Source organism: Equus quagga, chromosome 15, assembly GCF_021613505.1.
Source record: "Equus quagga isolate Etosha38 chromosome 15, UCLA_HA_Equagga_1.0, whole genome shotgun sequence".
Taxonomy (NCBI): domain Eukaryota; kingdom Metazoa; phylum Chordata; class Mammalia; order Perissodactyla; family Equidae; genus Equus; species Equus quagga.
In genome coordinates, this window is record NC_060281.1 from 10,494,111 (window position 1) to 10,512,533 (window position 18,423).

Sequence of the window (18,423 nt, forward strand, 5' to 3'; positions counted from 1 at the left end):
AGTTGACTTAGACATTTTCTGTGAAAGTAGCTGCAGGAAACATTTGGGAATAATCCCATACGTTTTTTTGCTTTAAAAACATACATATAGGATATTGAATTAAAATGTCCAAATTTCTGTTTAGTTTTCCAACGAGTTACAGCAGTGTTTACAGCACACGTCAAAAATGCACCAGTATTTGGCTTTGCTTCAAGATATGAAGCCGCCCTTAGACAACCAGGACTCTCTGGATAACAATCTAGAAGCTTTGAAGAACCAACTTAAACAGTTAGAGGTAAGAATTGTCTGCTGCCTATTATGGATAGAAGTAAGCTGATGTTAACTTGGAAAAATACGCAGAACGCTTTACTGTTATGTTTGGAATATGAGTTATATTGGTGTTTCTCACTAAGTACATCTGGAATATATATATATTTTTGTAGACATTTGAATTGGGATTGGCTCCAATTGCTGTTATTTTAAGAAAAGACATGAAGTTGGCAGAAGAATTTTTAAAGTCTCTTCCCAATGACTTCCCCAGAGGACACCTTGAAGAACTGAGCATGAGCCACCAAAGTTTGCAGGCTGCCTTTTCCTCCCTCAGCGACGCGTCTTCAGAGAGAATGAAGCACATCATGCTCGCAATTGACTGTGAAATGGTAGGCATCAGAATGTTTCACGCTGAGTCAAATTTGAGTTTCGAAGAAAATTTGATTATTTGAAAATTTAGTCATAAGATGAAATATTTTATTTGCAGGCTAATAAGCCCTTAACACAGAGTTGTTATTTGTAGGAATTTGAAATTTGGAGACAGACAGAAATGAACACACAATTTTGTTTTCTAGTCTAAACTAGAAGTTTCCCATGAGGAGTTTCTGCATAAACTTGAGTCATTCTCACACTGGATATCAGAGAAGAGCAAATCTGTGAAGGATATTGAGATTGTGAATGTTCAAGATACTGAGCATATAAAGGAAAGTTTGGAGCTTCTCAAGGCAAGTATCAAAATAAGTAAGACCAAGTACATTTAAAAACCTAGGTATTTAATATAACAAATGTTTGGAACCAATATGACTTTGCTAAAGCTGTAAGGGATTCTTTCCTTTCTTATCTCTGTGACATGTTTGTTCATAGTTGACACAACCGTAAAATAATCACAACGTTATAAATGTCATTTTGGTGCTGTCCCAATTACCTTATCAAACTCTTACTACCACTGACATGTTGAGATTTGTCTTTGTGTGTTTATTTATGTATTAGTCAGATCCATGATAGTATAACTTAGTCGTATTAATACATCAAATATAAGTAGTGTTTATGTATGTATTAGTCATTTTTGTCATGCCTTTTTCCCCCCCAAGTTCTTAATTTGAACAGCATGCCTCATGAATGATGGTTGAGCTCTTGGCTTGGGAGTCAGGAAACTGAAATTCTGGCCCATTTATGTTTCCGATTTCCCATGGTCTCATTTATGTGCTACCACGATTACATGGATACTGTAAATATTAGCAAGCCTTATTTTAATGTTTCCCTTCAGTGTGCTAAATGTATATAAGTTGAGTCTTCACCTTTTGTTGCAGTTACATTTTAAGTATGATGTGGCAAGGTTAAAATATTCTTAGAGGGGTTATCTTTTTATATAATATTAATTACCATAGTAATAAATAATTTCATCATTACCATCCATTATTAGGTGATGAATAGATTTTTGATGAAATGAATAATGAAAAAATGTCAATGAAACCTTGAGTCCCTGATATAAGAAGCATATTTTAAAAATAAATATTATTGTTAAGGTAAACTTTGTATCATGGCTTAACTCCCTGTTGGTAACTTGTACTACTTTGTTCACAGAATGTGTTAAAAGACCTTGGACACACCAAAATGCAACTGGAGACGACAGCCTTTGATGTGCAATTCTTCATCTCTGAATATGCACAAGATCTGTCTCCTAACCAAAGCAAACAACTGCTGAGACTCTTAAATACAACTCAGAAGTGCTTTCTGGATGTGCAGGAATCAGTAACCGCCCAGGTGGAACGTTTAGAGACTCAGTTACAGCTAGAACAGGATCTTGATGACCAGAAGGTTTGCCTTTCTTTGTGGAGTTGGAATTCTTTGGTTTTAGTCCTTCAGTGTGGAACTTGTAATGTAGATACCCAGGGATTATGGCACAATAGGAAAGGTTTGGCATAATAAGATACAATGTAGAGATCCGACAATATATAACAATACTTTTTCCCATAATAATGCTATCATTAGTTTATTTAGATTTTCATGACTCCCTTAAACTACTGTTTTCAGATAAGAGTCTTGACTTTTTTTCTCAGAGTAGGAAATATGGATGTGCTCATAAATTTCAGTGGATAAATTGATGAACATGTGCATAGAGAAAGTTTAGGGTATCTTTTTCGTCTAGGGGGCAGTGTGGCACAGCAGTTCAGAGCACAGGTGCTCGAGCCAGGCTGCCCCACTCACTCCTTGTGTGACCTATGACAAGTCACTTAAGCAGAGTTTTCTCACTGGAAAATTGGAAATAGTCACAGTGCTCAACTGGTAGTATTCTGAGCCTTGATAGAAGAATGAATATAAAACACTCAGTACCTTGACAGGATGTGTTAGGCTCCTTATAAACGTGATCTAGGCCCATAAGATGAAAATCTTATATATAAAATAGGAAAATGAAAGATGTAGGTAATTAGCAATAATGAACCAAGAGTTGGGAATGGAATTAGACATAGTGATTAAGTAAAAATATCGCATGCAATGTTCCTTTTATTATTTCTTGAACCACTCAGGCATTGTCTCTAGCATGATAACCTGTATACACATCTCAAATATGTTAACAGACAAATCACGACTAACTTCTGTTTTGATATCCTTTTACAGAATTAACTGTGTGTGTCGCAGGTTTCAAGAGCTTAAGAAAATGGAATGCTTCTTCCTGTCGATCAGAAGTTCCATCTCTTACACATGTGCATGGCCAGTATTCTCTTGGGCAGTTTCACCCCCCCATGATCTGTTTCCTTGTGTATGGGACATGCTCTTACTTTCTCTGTCACCTTGCTGAGTTTGTACCCCACTGCTATCGTGTTTACAGCATACATAGGAAAAAGCTTGTTGAGGGGAAACTTGCAAAATGTTTGCAAAATGTAATAAGGAGCTCTCGCAATAGCGAGTTTATGACCACCCGTGTAAAATGCTCTGGTTTTGCTCCTCTTTAGATTGTGGCAGAGCGTCAGCAGGAGTACAAAGAGAAGCTCCAGGGGATATGTGATCTCCTCACGCAGACTGAAAACCGCCTCATCGGTCACCAGGAAGCCTTTGTGATCGGAGACGGCACAGCTGAGTTACAGAAGTACCAGTCCAAGCAAGAGGTAGAATTTGGTTTTGTATCAGCAGGTCTATGTTGACATTAAGTGTGAATCCTGTTATTTGGTGGAAGCAGTCAGGATTTTTGAAAAACAGCCATCATTTTAGCTTTCTGAGGCAAGGCATTGCTAGATGCCCCAGGCCTGAGCTGTAAACTTTATACTAAGAGTTACATTTCCAACTTCAAGCAAGCCAAGTAATTTTCTTGACTGGTTTTTGGTGAGATATTGAGTGGGGGAGATATAAAGGAGATTTGGTAATGGAAATATTGTGTGTGATAAGTTAAAACTCGGATCTGTTTAAGGCCACCCCATGCACTTGCAAGTTGGGTGAAATAGGCATCAGTTTGGGTTCTTTCTCTTTCTTAACATCTTGTGCCTTTCATCTTTCTCTACAGTTTGTCCCTTTACATTGAAGGAACAAACAGTACTGACAGATAAAGATATCTTTATTTTGGTGTCAGAAGAAAGAACATTCTCATTGTAACTAGATAGCTCTTTGTCCAGATCCTAGACTGTACACATTATTATCCTTGTAATTTAATCTTTTTTGAGCCTCAGTTTCTTCATTGGTCATACTTCCCTTGCTGTGTTATTGTAAGAGTTAAGTAAATATTGTGTGTTGACTGGCACAGTTCATGCCATGTAACAGTAGCTCAATAAGTAGTATCTCTTTGGGTTCAAATACTTATCTGAAAAATTTGAAGAGGATTAAAAGAAAAGTATGGAAACATTGTATGGAAGCTCAAACATAATACAGTTTGTTTAGAGAATGAATATGCATAGTAATAGAGAATGCATAGAATAGTATACAGAATGCATATAATAGAATATGCATAGAATATAATAGAATGCATAGTAATACAATATGCATAGAAAATAGAGAATGAAAATGCAAAGTAAAGGAGAAAGAGAAATTATGAAAAGAAATAGAGACAGAGGAAAGCTATATACCTGCTGAGAGAGTTCTTAGTCTCGAGCTTCCTCGCAGGCAGGGCAAAGAAGCAAACAGTACACATTACAGAGCTCTGGTGTTGAGAAGAAATTGTTATCTTAGCATAGAAATTATTTTAGGAACAACTTAGCACATAATTTAAGAGAACTAATTGTTTAGAAACAGAATAAATAATATTACCATGTGTTTAAAAGCTTTATAAATTCACTCACATAACATAAAAAAATCTGATGTGTGCAAATTTGTATAGATTATAGACTGAATACTTCATTGTTTTCAGTGGTTTACAAACCACATCCCTTTGTTAAACATAAAAATCTCATTTTTCTTTAATGTTGTTTGAGATTTCAAATTATATTAAATATTGTGATTTAAATAAACCAACTCAAATTAACATACTGAATATGCCTTGTCAACCTATCCATGCTGGCTTCTCCTTCTCTGCTCCCTCCCTCCTTAAGATTTACAATCTGCAATTATTAAATAGGTAGTAATTTCATAAGATATTTTTTTCTTTTGTGTTATAAGGAATTACAGAAAGATATGCAAGGAAGTGCACAGGCATTGGCAGAAATAGTGAAAAACACAGAGAACTTCCTAAAAGAGAATGGTGAAAAGCTGTCACTAGAAGATAAGGCTTTGATTGAACAGAAACTTAATGAAGCCAAGATAAAGTGTGAGCAGCTTAATTTAAAGGCGGAACAGTCGAAAAAGGAGCTGGATAAAGTTGTGAAGACAGCAATCAAGGAAGAAACAGAAAAGGTCCTTATTCACATATGTGGTGCACTGTTGCTTTGTTGGAAATGATTAGTATAACAGCTTCTTGATTTATTAAGTGATATTGGGTGGTGGTAACCAATGATTAGCACCAGGGGCAGAATTCTGGGTTTTCAGATATGTAATCGACCAGATACTACAGAAAGTTAGAAGAGTTAGCTTTGCGTAACTTAAAAAACAATTTAAGTGGAATTGGGAGACTTTGTATTTGTGAAATGTGTGAGGACTCATCAATTACAGTTAAAATTTTGGAATGTACTTTTAAGAACAGTGGAAACTTCGATGTAACTGCCTATTTCTCTAAGGTTTAATTTCACTGTGTTCCGTTTTCAGCCTGTGTCAGTTTTCAGTCTCCCCACTCTCATTTTAAATGATCTGAATATTTACTTTTGCAATGTCTTAAATTACTAATGCCTCAGCCCGTATTTGGAATACCTATTGTGAACCTTCTCTGCCCAGGTTGCAGCTGTAAAGCAGCTGGAAGAGAGCAAAACCAAAATAGAAAACCTTTTGGACTGGTTGTCAAATGTTGACAAAGACTCCGAAAGGGCAGGGATAAAAGAGAAACAGGTAATTGAACAGAACGGGACTCATTTTCAAGAAGGTGATGGCAAGTTGGCGATTGGAGAAGAGGATGAAGTTAATGGTAACCTGTTGGAAACTGAAGTTGATGGTCAAGTTGGAACCACTGAGGAGAATCTGAACCAGCAATACCAGAAAGTTAAGGTCTGTTCTTTTAAACATAATGATATTCTTAAATTGTATTTTTCGGTGGGTAAAGATAGGAACGACTTAGCACGTGAGTTTTCTTTTCAAACCTTAATGGCCATTGAGAGTAAAGCCCTTTTTTCTAGGTTCATCCTTATGTCAGATGTAAGTTATTGTGAGAATTCTAAGCAAGTCAAAAACAATGAGAAATAGGGCCAGTGCTGATACTCTAGTGGTTTAAGTTCCGTGTGCTCCGTTATGGCGGCCTGGCTTTGGTTCTGGGTGCGGAACCACACCACTCATCTGTCAGTAGCCATGCTATGCAGGTGACTCACAGAAGAACCAGAAGCACCTACAACTAGAACATACAGCTATGTACTGGGGCTTTGGTGGGATGGAGAGGAAGATTGGCAACAGATGTTAGCTCAGGGCGAATCTTTCCCAGGAGAAAAAAAAAAGAGATTTAAAAAAAAGAGAGAAATAAATCATTAGATGTGGCATTCTTATGAGTGAAGCAGAGTTATAAGGGATCAATAGAAATAATGATAACTAATATTTATGGAGCAATTATAGCCGGCCAGGCACTCTTTTAGGTACTTCCCGTCTTAACTCACTTAGTCCTCCCAACTACCGTGAGGTTATTACTCTCATTTTACCCATGGGGAAGCATAATGTACAGGAGTGAAGTGACTCTCCCCAGGCTCCACCTCTGAGTCCTGGATGGAGTGTGGATTTGAAACTGGGCCACAAGCTCGGTCGCTCTGCTGAGCTCTAATCCACGTCCGTAGACCAGCTTGCTATGCAATCCTGAGCTCACTTAAGTTCTCTCTGAGCTGCAGCTCAACTCTACAGTCAAGGCCATTGTTGAGAAGAGGAATGAAAGCTCTTCTAAAACAATCCACTGCCTGATGGAAATTAAGCTAACGTTGATGCTACCATAGGAGCAAAGGCAGTTTTGAAAAACGTTTTTAAAGTATCACGTAATCGATTATTTTGTTTCAGTGTTTGATGTTTGTTGGTCAGATGGCTGGAATTAGGAACTTCTGCAGTTCAATTTGCTTTCCTCTGAGTCTTTGTCTTTGGAGTGGAGTGCTCTCTGTGAGGTTCTTACGTGACAGGAAATACAAATCAAACCAGGACAAGTGGGGAAGTGTTCCTTATATCGCAATTTCAAGGGGCTATGACAGATCCTTATTGTGCTTGTCCTTAAATTGAAGAGTCTAAGAAATTCCTAAAGGAGTCTTATGAGTCAGTTACCAAGAAGTCAGGAAAGGTTAGTAACTTGACCGAAGTAGTGAAAAGTACCAGCCGGTGGACTCAGACGTCACGGTGCCTCCCAGGAAAGCCCTTGTTCTTAGCCACAGAGTGACAGTTGCCTGCTGGTCTCTTCACTTCTAAGAATGTGGGAATCTGAATGTGCTTTAGAAATTCCTCATCTCCTGCTGGAGCGGAGAGGTGGCCCAAAGGATCAGGAGATGATCAGGGTTCTGTTTCTAGCTCTTTCTGTTTGTGCCACATGTCCTGGGACCAGCCCTTCTCCTCCTGCAGCCTGAGCTGCCCTATCTGTAAAAGGATGGGGCCTACCCAGATAATTCGTGAGATATGATATGTGTCTATGCAACCTCCTGTGTGCCGAAGACCTGCTGGAGGGTAACACAGGAATATAATTCAAATACCAAAGATATGGTCTGTGGGAGAAAGGTTATCTGGACACAGATATTTGCCATGTGCCCACGATGTGGCAGGCTTTGTTCTAGACAGTGAGGATACAAATACTGGTGAGTCCGTCCTCAGCTGACTCACTGGGCTCAGACTTAGGAGTGAATAGTTGCCATGCAGTACTGCTTCGCAGACCTTTCCTCTTCGCAGCCTGTACTTAGAGTCTTGCAGCCCCTGTGGCCAGCACTGTCGTAGGTACTTGGGATTCCCCAGTGCGCAAAATAAGTTCCCTGTCCTGGTGCTCGTGTACTGGGGAGTGAGGAAGATAGGACAGGCGATAAATAACTCAGTTCTATGCGATGTGAGAAGGTGGAACTTTTTGCTGAGAGAAATAAGTAGAGTTGGGTTCGGGTGGGGAGTGTGGAGTGGGGGCCACCTTTCAGCGTGGAATGGATCCGCAGAGTAGGCCACATTGAGAAGGGGAGCTTTGTGCAGACTTAGAGGGCCTGGGGGGCTGCCAGACACATCTGAGGGAAGAGCTGGTACCAGACAAGAGAGTAACTGGAGCAGAAGGTCCTGGAGTGCCTGACAAGGCGGGTGGAGGTGGAGTCAGGGAGGCCAGTCGGGTCCTGGGTGGAGTGGGAGGCGACCAGGTCTCCATTTTCCACGTGCTGGAAACTGAGACCCCGTGAAGCTGAGCTGCTCCAACATCCTCCTTTGTTACATGTGTTCCTCTGACTTCCCTTGGGCTTCTCTGAATGTATGTTATTCTTGCTTAATTATTGTCACAGTGTTTTTATAGCTTTACAATTACAAATTCTTTTTTTCCTATTAAATATCTTTGCAGCGTCATTTCCTAATCAAGAATATTGTGCTTATTTGATCGCTAATTAGTTAAAGACATTAGCCGTCCCTTTAGGGTGGCTGTGAGGAAGCTGTGAGTAAGATGAGATCAGATGGTAGCTGCTGGTTTTAAAATTGGAAGAGAAATTCGTTACCTTTTTTCCAAACTTCTCAAAACAGTCCTTGGCCTGTGTGATTACCAAAGTACTTTCTAGAGGAGATTGGAAATCTCCTTTAAAATTAGATAGAGTCCTCAAAATGCAGCTTTTGAGATTCTGAAATTCACCAATAAAAGGGAAGTACTGTGGGCCAACCCTGGTGGTCTAGTGTTTGTTTCATGTGCTCTGCTTTGGTGGCCTGGGTTCGGTTCCCAGGCATGGACCTACCCCACTTGTCTATCAGTGGCCACACTGTGACAGCAGCTCACATACAAAATAGAAGACTGGCAACAGATGTTATCTCAGGGCCAGTCTTGCTAAGCAAACAAAGAGGAAGATTGGCAAGGGATGTGAGCTCAGGGCCAGTCTTCCTCAGCAAAAAAAAAAGAGGAGGGGAATACTGTGTACCTTGAAAAGGTTCGCGAGAAACAGGTTGTTGGCCTGTGGACCATTTAGTTCTGTCAGTCTTGAGGCAACAAGAGCTCCTACAGCCTCAGGGTAATCCCGTCTCTGCCGTAACATGCGGTTCATTTCTTTTCACATAGGCCCAGCATGAGAAGATCGTCTCTCAGCACCAAGCCGTCCTCCTGGCCACTCAGTCTGCACAAGCCTTGCTGGAGAAGCAGGGCCACTATCTCGCTCCTGAAGAAAAGGAGAAACTCCAAAAGAACATGAAGGAACTGAAGGCGCATTATGAAACCGCCCTGGCCGCATCGGAGAAGAAAATGAAGTTAACGCATTCGCTGCAGGAGGAATTAGAGAAGTTCGATGCGGATTACAGCGAGTTTGAACACTGGCTGCAGCAGTCGGAGCAAGAACTCGAAAACCTGGAGGCGGGCGCAGATGACTTCAGTGGTTTAATGATCAAGTTGAAGAGGCAGAAGAGTTTCTCAGAAGACGTTATTTCACACAAAGGTGACTTGAGGTACATTACCATTTCTGGAAACAGAGTGCTGGAAGCAGCCAAATCTTGCAGCAGGAGAGATGGGGGCAAGGCTGGCCAGGATGCTCTCGACACTTCTGCCACCCACAGAGAAGTGCAGAGCAAATTGGATCATGCCGCTGAGCACTTCAGGGCTCTCTACACCAAGGTAATTCTATTTTTCATTTTTAAGGGCAAGATGAATCTGTGATGATAGTTTTCACTCTGTCCTCTTAACTTTTGTTTTGGAATTAGAAGCAAGAAATCTAAAAACAGAATCAGGGAAAATAAGGTAATTTCATCCTACTTCCCTCCATCTTAACTTCATCTGCTTAACTTCTGAAAAATCTGTTGAAAGATTAGAAGCCCCAAGTTAGTTATTTAGTTGGAGAGCCCTAACGCTCATACCCAGTTGGACCACCAGGTGGCGTTTGTTTTGGCTCTAAGCAATTCGGTGCCCGCTCATTTGCAGCCTCTCTGGCTTGAGAACTGAAGTTTCATCTCAGAAAGTTTCCTTTACAAATATGCAAGTGTTTGTTTTACAGGTTTATTTGATCAGTGTATTATTTTAACATTCAGTGGTTAACACACGGTTTCAGTTTCTGTTATTCTTGTGGACAAGTAAAAGAGTTCTGTTCAGAAAAAGAAACAAATTTAGGAAAACACTTCTGTTTACCATACAGCTGACCAAGTTGCACACCTGATTTGACGAGCGTCACTGGCTCTTGGGCTTGGCCTCGTTCTGACCTAGATTATTTGTCCTGCTTGTGTTAATCAATCTTGTGCAGCATATAGAAGTGATTTATTAAAACCTTTCCATCAAATACACATCTCTGCACGTGGTGTGTTAAACTCAGTGGGAGGGGGCCCTGGCAGATCAGCCTCCTCTGATGATTGAAACCTGAATTCTTCATTCTGGGTTAAGACTTAGCCCTGGCAAATAGGTTTTTGAATTGGTATAAATCTAGGACTGTCTCCTCATTTTTATGGTGACTTTTTGACCTGTTAGAGGATGCTTCTTCATAGAAAGGAGAAAATCTTTCCCTACGGCTTTAACAAACTTTGGTTGAAGTCTGGTGTTTTCCAAGTGATATAACTCATAGGTGCTAAGGTTATTTAACACACATAAAAATCGTGGATTTCAATCTCCCACCCTTTCTCTCTTTTGATTTTTTTTTTTTAGTGCAACGTCCTTGGGAATAATCTTAAAGATCTGGTGGATAAATATCAACACTACGAAGAGACTTCATGTGGACTTCTTTCTGGGCTCCAGGCCTTTGAGGTCACAGCGAGCAAACACTTATCTGAACCCATTGCTGTGGACCCTAAAAATCTGCAAAGGCAGTTGGAAGAGACCAAGGTAAAAAAAACAAAAAAGAGAGAAAAGAGAGACATCCATCCAGGCCATCAGTAGTCCTACTGAAACCCTTCCTCTTTCCCACATTTCTGGGGTAGTTTCACCTGGGGAAGGGGACAAAGGATGGGACACAAACACTGTCCCTCCAGAGGGCGTTATGACCAGTTCTCCACAGTCCGTTTCTCTTTCTAATGAGATGGCTTTGTCCACGGTTGTTTCACTGCCTTGACGTTGCTGTCCTGGCTGTTCCCTGCATCCCCCTGCTCCTTCCTCCCAAACAAGAACCAGTATTGTCTGGACCACTTGTTTATCTTCATACTTATTTATTTTGTTCATTGTCTTTCTCTTCAGTTAGAAGTAAGCTCTGTGAGGGCAGATGTTTTTGTCTGTTTTTGTCATTGTTGTATCCCCAGCACCTGGCTCCTAGTAGGTACTCAGTAAATACTTGTGCAAGAACGGACAGGAGGAAGGGAGGAAGGGATGTCACTGCCACATTCAGCGCCGAGGACCAGGATTGGTGTTCCTCTCGAGTAGCCCCATGATTCTTGGAGATACAATCTGCAATTATTACCCAGCACGGTTCTCAAGACGTCTACCTGCTCTTATAAAAATGCAGGCTTAATGTGGGAATTACCTAATTGTGCAGGTCTCAAGCCATACCCACAGTGGCAGAGAGGATCTCTATTCTATTTCTTACATTTAAGTGTATTTTAAAATCCTAAAGTAAGGGAAGATAATTTTTGAAATATTTTATTCTTAATTCCACATAATTTTGAGTTTGAAAGTTTCATTTCATAGATCTATTCTGTGATTCCTTTTGGCATGTGGGCAGCAGTAGCTTGTTGCTGCCAGAGCTAGACAGTAAACACTGCATTGTCAGTTAAACAACGGCCCTTCAGAATTCATTTGCATCTGTTAGTTACAGTCAAAAATCAGTGCTGTGTTGTTAACAAGGAAAACCCTACTGAGTGAGCTTAACATGAGGTATTGCCTGAGACTCGAGACTTCTGGCCAGAAGAGAGCTAAATCATACAGTGGGGTGAAATGTGGCAGGTTAAGACCCAGGCAGAGAGAAGGGGGATGGAAGCAAGGGATGAAAGTGTCAGATGAAGGAGGGAGGAGACGCGTGGGGAGGTGGTTGGGCACTGCTTCTTTCTGGGGCTGGACAGTTTACCCATCTCTGCATTAGGCATCAGGCAGGTGTCCCGGGCCAGGTCAGCATCCCCACATTTATACAGCCTCCTAGGGGTTTCCTCCCTCCTTTGGATGTGCATTTTCAGTTCCGGGTTTTTTGTTTCTTTGTTTTGTTTCTCTCTCTTTTCCACAAGCACAAGAACACATCTGACTTAAGTTTTCACTTCCCACTTGATTACTTGTCCAAGGACAGTCTACGTGGTGGGGGCAGAGGGGATGCTGTGACATAAAGGCCATTTTGGTAGGAAATGCCAATACCTTAAAATGATGATCAAGATTACTTATACAGGCATACATCATGTTTGGTTCCAGACCACTGCAATAAAGCAAACATCGCAATAAAGCGAGTCACACACATTTTTTGTTTCCCAGTTCATATAGAAGTTATGTTTACACTATACTGTAGTCTATTAAGTATGCAATAGCATTATGTCTAAAAAACAACATACGTACCTTAATGAAAAAAATGCTTTACTGCTAAAAAAATGCCAACCATCATCTGAACTTTCAGCAAGTTGTAATTTTTTTGTTGGTGGAGGGTCTTGTAAAAAATGTAATATCTGCAACGCACAGTAAAGGGAAGTGCAGTAAAACGAGGTATGCCTGTATTACATTTAACTAGGAAGTTAGGTATTTTTAATATAGGAAAGTGTATAAAATAGAAATAGCACATTTTAAGTTAGATCTGTGTTAGGAAACTGATTATATCCTATATGAAAGTAATTTTCATATAACTGGAGCCGAAGACAAAACCCCTAAAGAATGCTGTGGTTTTTTAGTTAAACAGACACATGGGTTAATTATAAAACAGAGGAATACTTACTTGGTGTGTGCAGCAGGAGAAGATTCCTCTAGTCCTAAGGCAGCCAAAGAAACGTAAAAAGAGAGCAAAGTCTCAAAGGAGAATGAATTCTGATTAAGCCACAGCATAATTTAAAAAGTTAAATGTGCAATTAAAGTTGTTCCTGGCATAGGTACATATTTCCTTGCACATGATCTCAGCATGTAGTGAGGGTAAATTTTTACGAGGATTAGGTAGGCTCCATTTCCTTCATTTTTATTAAAATTTTACAATTATTTTCCTTTTAACAATAATATAAACACAGAAGACTACCACACAAAAAAACCCAGTCTTTTCTACATTTACAATATTAACTTCTACTTGTATTCTCCTGTATAGTAAATGTCATTTGGGGGCACTCAGTTGTTGCATTTGAAATATTTCTGTCCAGCAGTATGTTTATTATTCGAAGAGCTGTTAGCTATGTTGTCAGCAATCTGCTGCCACTGAGCTATAATGAAACTCTTCAAGATCTGATTCCAGGGAAATCAGTAGACAAAACAAGATTTTAGCCCCATATGAGGCACAGAAAGACAGGATTCTGGGACCACTCTCTAGGCTTGAGTTTGGGACTAGGCATGGGGCTGGCTCACACTGACCGACAGTGTCCACCTTGCAGGCTTGCACTGATCTCTGGGGTAGTGGCTGTTAGGTTAGGAAACTTTTATGAGCAAGTCAAGGGCCCACAGCTTTGTAAACTTCACCCTTTCTTGGTCCAGGCAAGGAGACCAAGGTCATCATCTTGCAGTATTCCTTGTCACAAATGCTTCTTTCATGTTTTGATTTCATTGAAATCCATTAAAAACAATATATGGTACCCATTTGAATAATTTACAGTTTTGTTCCAAAGTAGTGCTAGATACCACTACTATGGCTAAATTAATCTGATATGTGTTAGGAATTAAAACTGCTGACTCTCCTGAACATAATTATGGAAAGAAAAGGCATTGGATGTTACCAAGAGAAGATGTGAAGAAGAGATACTTCTTTTATAACCCATTTCTAGGTTTTAAGGTGGTAGGTAGGGCCATCTTTGGTACTGGATGCTTTTGTAGAACCATGATAACTTTTACGTATATTTATTCATTCGGTAGACATTTATGGTTTGGCCCATTGTTAGGTTTTGTGAAGATGCAAAGATGTTAAAACCCTGCCTCTGCCCTTGGGGAACCCCCATTCTAAAAAAATATTTTTTTGGAGTACCCCAACCTTATTTCATCTCCTAAGTAACCATGAGATGTGAGTAAGCTGTCCCTGTGCTTAGATTTCAGTCTGGTTCTAAGTAAAGTGTCTGTCTTGAGGAATTTCTTATAGTTTCTGTAACTAAGCCTCTGGGAGAGGTTCCCAAACAGATCCCCTCTGATGCACATCCTTTGGCATCTTGGAACAACTGTAGGATCTGGTATTCAGATCACAGATCCCATGTTGACCATAGTTTGGGGGCTTTTTGACATATGCACACTGCCTGGATGTCATCACAATTTCTTGGATATGAAAATATTAGTTGTGGAAATTTTTGCCATTGGCTTTAGGCATTTATTTTAGTTTGAAATGAAGGCTTAAATAGAAGAGATACTTTTTAGATCTTACACCTGATATCTTCATTTATTTACTCTTTCATTTGCTCATTTATTCCAGAGACTTTTATATGGGCTTCCTATATGCCAAGTACTGTGCTAGGCAGTGATACCAGAAAGCCTGGTAGGATGAAATCCTAGTTTTCAAGGAGGTTACAGTTTGATAGAAGAGGCAAATAAATCTGGTAATATTTGCAGAGTGCTTGTGGGAGCGCCTGGGGACTTTGCACTGGGGGTGAGAAGAAAGTTAGGAAGGCTTCCCGGCTAAATATTAAGGGGTAAATAAGAGCTAGGCTCAGGATGATGGGGGTAGGTTGCATGAGAAGGTTGGTGTATAGAGATGTTAAGACATTGGGTCCAGCGTGAGCAGATAGCTAAGAAATGTTTTTCGACATTTCTAGAAGAGGTGGTGGAGAAAGATGAGATTGAAGATAGAATTAAGGAGTAGATTTCATTGGACCTTTTATAGCGTGCTCGAATCTTCACCTTTATTATGAAGGCAATGGGAAGCTACTGCAAGAATTTGAAGAGGGGAGTGATATAGTCAGATATGTATTTTACATAAAACAGGGGCCTATATCAGATAAGAGACTGGAGGCAGAGAACACAGTTAGGATGCTTTTGTCAGGTGAACGAGAGATTATCCTGCAGTCATCCAGAGCCACCAAGCAGAGGTCCTATTTAAAAAACTATTAATCAGGTAAACTAGTCAGGTTGCTGGTTGACTTGAAGGTGGAAAGGAGGGTTGAGAGAAGGTTTCAGAGGAGCCTCAGGTTTACTGCTTTGGTAGTAAGATGCAACCCCAGGAGGAAGTACAAGTGTAGGTTTTTGAATTTGGAGTGACTGTTTACACACAGATGGAAACATTCAAGAAGTATTTGGAAACCTGGGCCCACGGCCAGGGTTGAGTTCATCTACAGTTGGGCGTATGGGAATTTGCATTTGAAACCCAAATGCTAGACTAGAAGAGGAGCTCGCGTACGTCAAGTGGAAAGAAAGCCAAGCATAGGGCCATGTGGCCAGTCGGCCTACTTGGACAGAGACGTGTCAGAGGTGTTAGGAATGCAGGGCTGAACTTCTGGAAGACCTGTCCACGGTTCCTGCTGTACCTCCTTTCTTCTTGTTGAACTGCATCTACCTACTCAGAGAAGTGCTGGGGCCTCTATTCAGCAAATTCAAGGTTGCGTTATCTTTTCTGAAGCGAATGACTCTGTTAGCCTTTCCACTTTCTCTTTTCCTGTAAACTTTGGGGGCGGAATTATTCTAGGCCATTTCCATCCCTGATAGAGTTTGTTTTCTTCTCTGCCTCGTTTACGTCTAAGTGCTCGCCGTGATTCTGTATGGCCTCCTTCTTGGGTATTTCTGTGCTTTCTCCTCTGGCAGCCTTATCTTGCATCTTGACTTCCACAGCTTTGTGTTTAGTTCCAGGCTGTGTTCAGTCTCCTGTGTTTCCAGCTTTGCTCTTTCTTTCTCTGTGAGTGTCCTAAAAGCACTTTGAAGTCATGAATTCCCAGACTCTCCTTTGCTCCTAAACTTGCTCCCACTTTTGCATACGAATTCTGTTAATTACCTGGGCTCAAAAAGTTTGGGCACTTCTCTTAGCTCCTCTTTCATTAGTTCCTGCCCTCTCAAGCAGTGGTGTCCAGTAGAACATTCCGTGATGGTGAAAATGTTCCATCATCTGCTCTGTCCAACATGGTGACCGCTAGTCACATCTGGCTACTTAGCGCTTGAAACGGAGCTAGTACAACTGAGGAATTGAATTTTTAATTTTATTTGATTTCAATTAATTTAAATTTAAAAAGCCCCTAGTAGTTGGTGGCTAGCATATTGGACAGCACAGCTTTAGATAACCTGTGATCAAGTCCTGTGGCTTCTTCCCAACTCCTTTACCAATTCTGCTTTCCCAGCCCAGAGGGGCCCTCTCTACTTTCTGACTGCTGACGTTGCCCCTGAACTGGTGTATCTGCTTCCTTTCTTCCCCATTTAATTGCTCCCACACTGTGCTACAGATTAAGCCTTCTCATAAGATAGCTCTGAGCATGTCAGTCCCTTACTCAAAAGCCTTGAACAATTCCCTGTTGCTAAAGGACAAAAGATAAACTCTTTAGCCTGGCCTTGGAGGCCTTTCCTGTCCTATTCCGTTTACTCACCCTTACACGTTGTCAAACTGAATGAGACCCTCGCCTCCTCTTCTCATGCTTCTATCCTCATCTTGTTCTTTCTGTTTGTTCTACAGAGAAATGTTCTCTCTCTCCACTTCTGTGTGCCAAATCCACACTGTCTTCTCTTCAGGGCCCAACTCAATCCAACCCCGTGGAGGTGGCCCTCATTTTCCTCCCCTTATCCCTCCTCTCAACTCCCGGCAGCACTTTCTCTTGCTCGCCTTTGGTGTTAACCGCTTCCTGCCATAGACTATGGGGTCCCTGTGGGTAAGCTTCGCATATGTGTGATTTTTGTATTTTCACAAAATGTAGCAAGGTTTTTGAATTTGTTAGACATTAAGTAACATTGTTTGAATTAAGAGAAATAGATAAGACTCAGTATTGAGTCAGGATCCTTAATTATCTCCTGACCTGGAGTCAGAAATGGTTCCGAAGGTTTTTTGTTGTTTGCTTGTTCTCTCTGTTTTCTGGTGGTAGTGGTGGTATCGTGCAAGGCCTAGAAGGGGAATTATGCTAAGGGTAGAGGATTGTAGGACCAGGAATCAGGCCAGTTATCATGAACATACACTCAAGCGTTTATTTCAAGAGTGAATTTGTATTATCCCGACTGGCTGATGCTTTTGCTGATGTCCCTGTAAGTGACCTTATTCTGAGAAGCCTAGAATAAGTTTGTAATGACAAAAAGTTTACTCTGTCCAGTTTAACTTTATCTTATTGTGTATCATTTTATTCGTACTGGAAACCTGTTCTTTAGTCCTATTGAGTATAATCGAAGGATTTCCTCCTCCAGGCTCTGCAAGGACAGATATCAAGTCAGCAGGTCGCTGTAGAGAAACTGAAGAAAACGGCTGAAGTGCTTCTGGATGCCAGGGGATCTTTGCTTCCAGCCAAGAATGATATCCAGAAAACACTGGGTAAGTGTTGCCTGTCTCACAGGTACATTCTAAATGAAGGCATTCGGATGGATAGGGAGAAAGCCTTCTCTGGCATATATGGTATGACTTATGTCTTCATTGTGAAATGGTGCTTCTCAACCCGGAAGAAGGTGTGCCTTCTTGGCCAGGTATATTAGAATCTCGGGAGTGGGGGCTATGTAGTTTGGAAAGAGTCTATTTAAATTTAAATTTAAATTTTATATTTTGAAAATGTAACAAAAACTCTTCATGTAATATTCACCACAGAAAGTAGAACTTAAGATTCTCTTGGTTGATGGGATTGGGCACAGCTAGACTCTCAACCTGTGGCCAAAACGGACTCTCTGAGTTTATCAAAAGCAGGAGTGTGGGTTTAAGAGGCTAAGAGACGTGCTTTAAAACGGTGTCCCCACGTCTCCATTTTCTAGAAGTCTTTGGTCTCACAGGGTTCCAGTTACTCCAGTTCTTCAGTGATGTTAGATCCACGCATAATGGCGCCTGTGCGCCCCTCACGTGGGTGTGGTGCGTTTCTTGAGAGAAGAGCTATTCTTACTGCTCTTTGTATTTATTCACAGGATTTAGTTTATACTAAATGCCCTGTGAATTATTAATAAATGTTATTGACTGTCTTATTGCATTTTTTGTTTTGACTTTGCCGCTTTTCATAATATTTAATGTGTGGTTTGAGGAGCTTATGTATTTGTGTGTGTGAAATAAAAAACTTAACACAGCAGATGATTAGACATATGCGTCACCCCAAAGAGAGCATGAATTTAAATCTGAGTAGAAATTTTAGATGAAGAGGAAGATGAAACTTGACTCTTCTAAAACCACTCTGTGGTTGGGAAAATTTTTTTTCATTTTTACAGACATTGAAACTTTATTTGGTCATGCACCCCCTGAAGTGATTTTTAGCATGTGCCCTCAAAGATGCATGTATATTTATAAATTACGTACACATATTTCTGTCTTCTCATATTATGAGTATAGTAATTATAAAACA

General features: G+C 40.6%; 1 protein-coding gene across 24 annotated transcripts in view; it reads left to right on the forward strand.

Annotated features, from left to right (window-relative positions):
• Positions 1–18,423, forward strand: part of DST (dystonin) — a 439,342-nt gene that overhangs the window by 311,605 nt on the left and 109,314 nt on the right. For 16 of the 24 annotated variants that reach the window (XM_046639567.1, XM_046639575.1, XM_046639568.1 and 13 more), the window contains 10 exons: positions 125–274; positions 423–638; positions 825–974; positions 1,834–2,067; positions 3,204–3,356; positions 4,834–5,067; positions 5,542–5,808; positions 8,996–9,541; positions 10,556–10,732; positions 17,297–17,420. In XM_046639567.1, coding sequence (XP_046495523.1) covers positions 125–274; positions 423–638; positions 825–974; positions 1,834–2,067; positions 3,204–3,356; positions 4,834–5,067; positions 5,542–5,808; positions 8,996–9,541; positions 10,556–10,732; positions 17,297–17,420 — 2,251 coding nt within the window. The remainder of the gene's footprint in view (positions 1–124; positions 275–422; positions 639–824; positions 975–1,833; positions 2,068–3,203; positions 3,357–4,833; positions 5,068–5,541; positions 5,809–8,995; positions 9,542–10,555; positions 10,733–17,296; positions 17,421–18,423) is intronic. The other 8 variants (XM_046639583.1, XM_046639584.1, XM_046639585.1 and 5 more) reach the window with 1 other exon arrangement.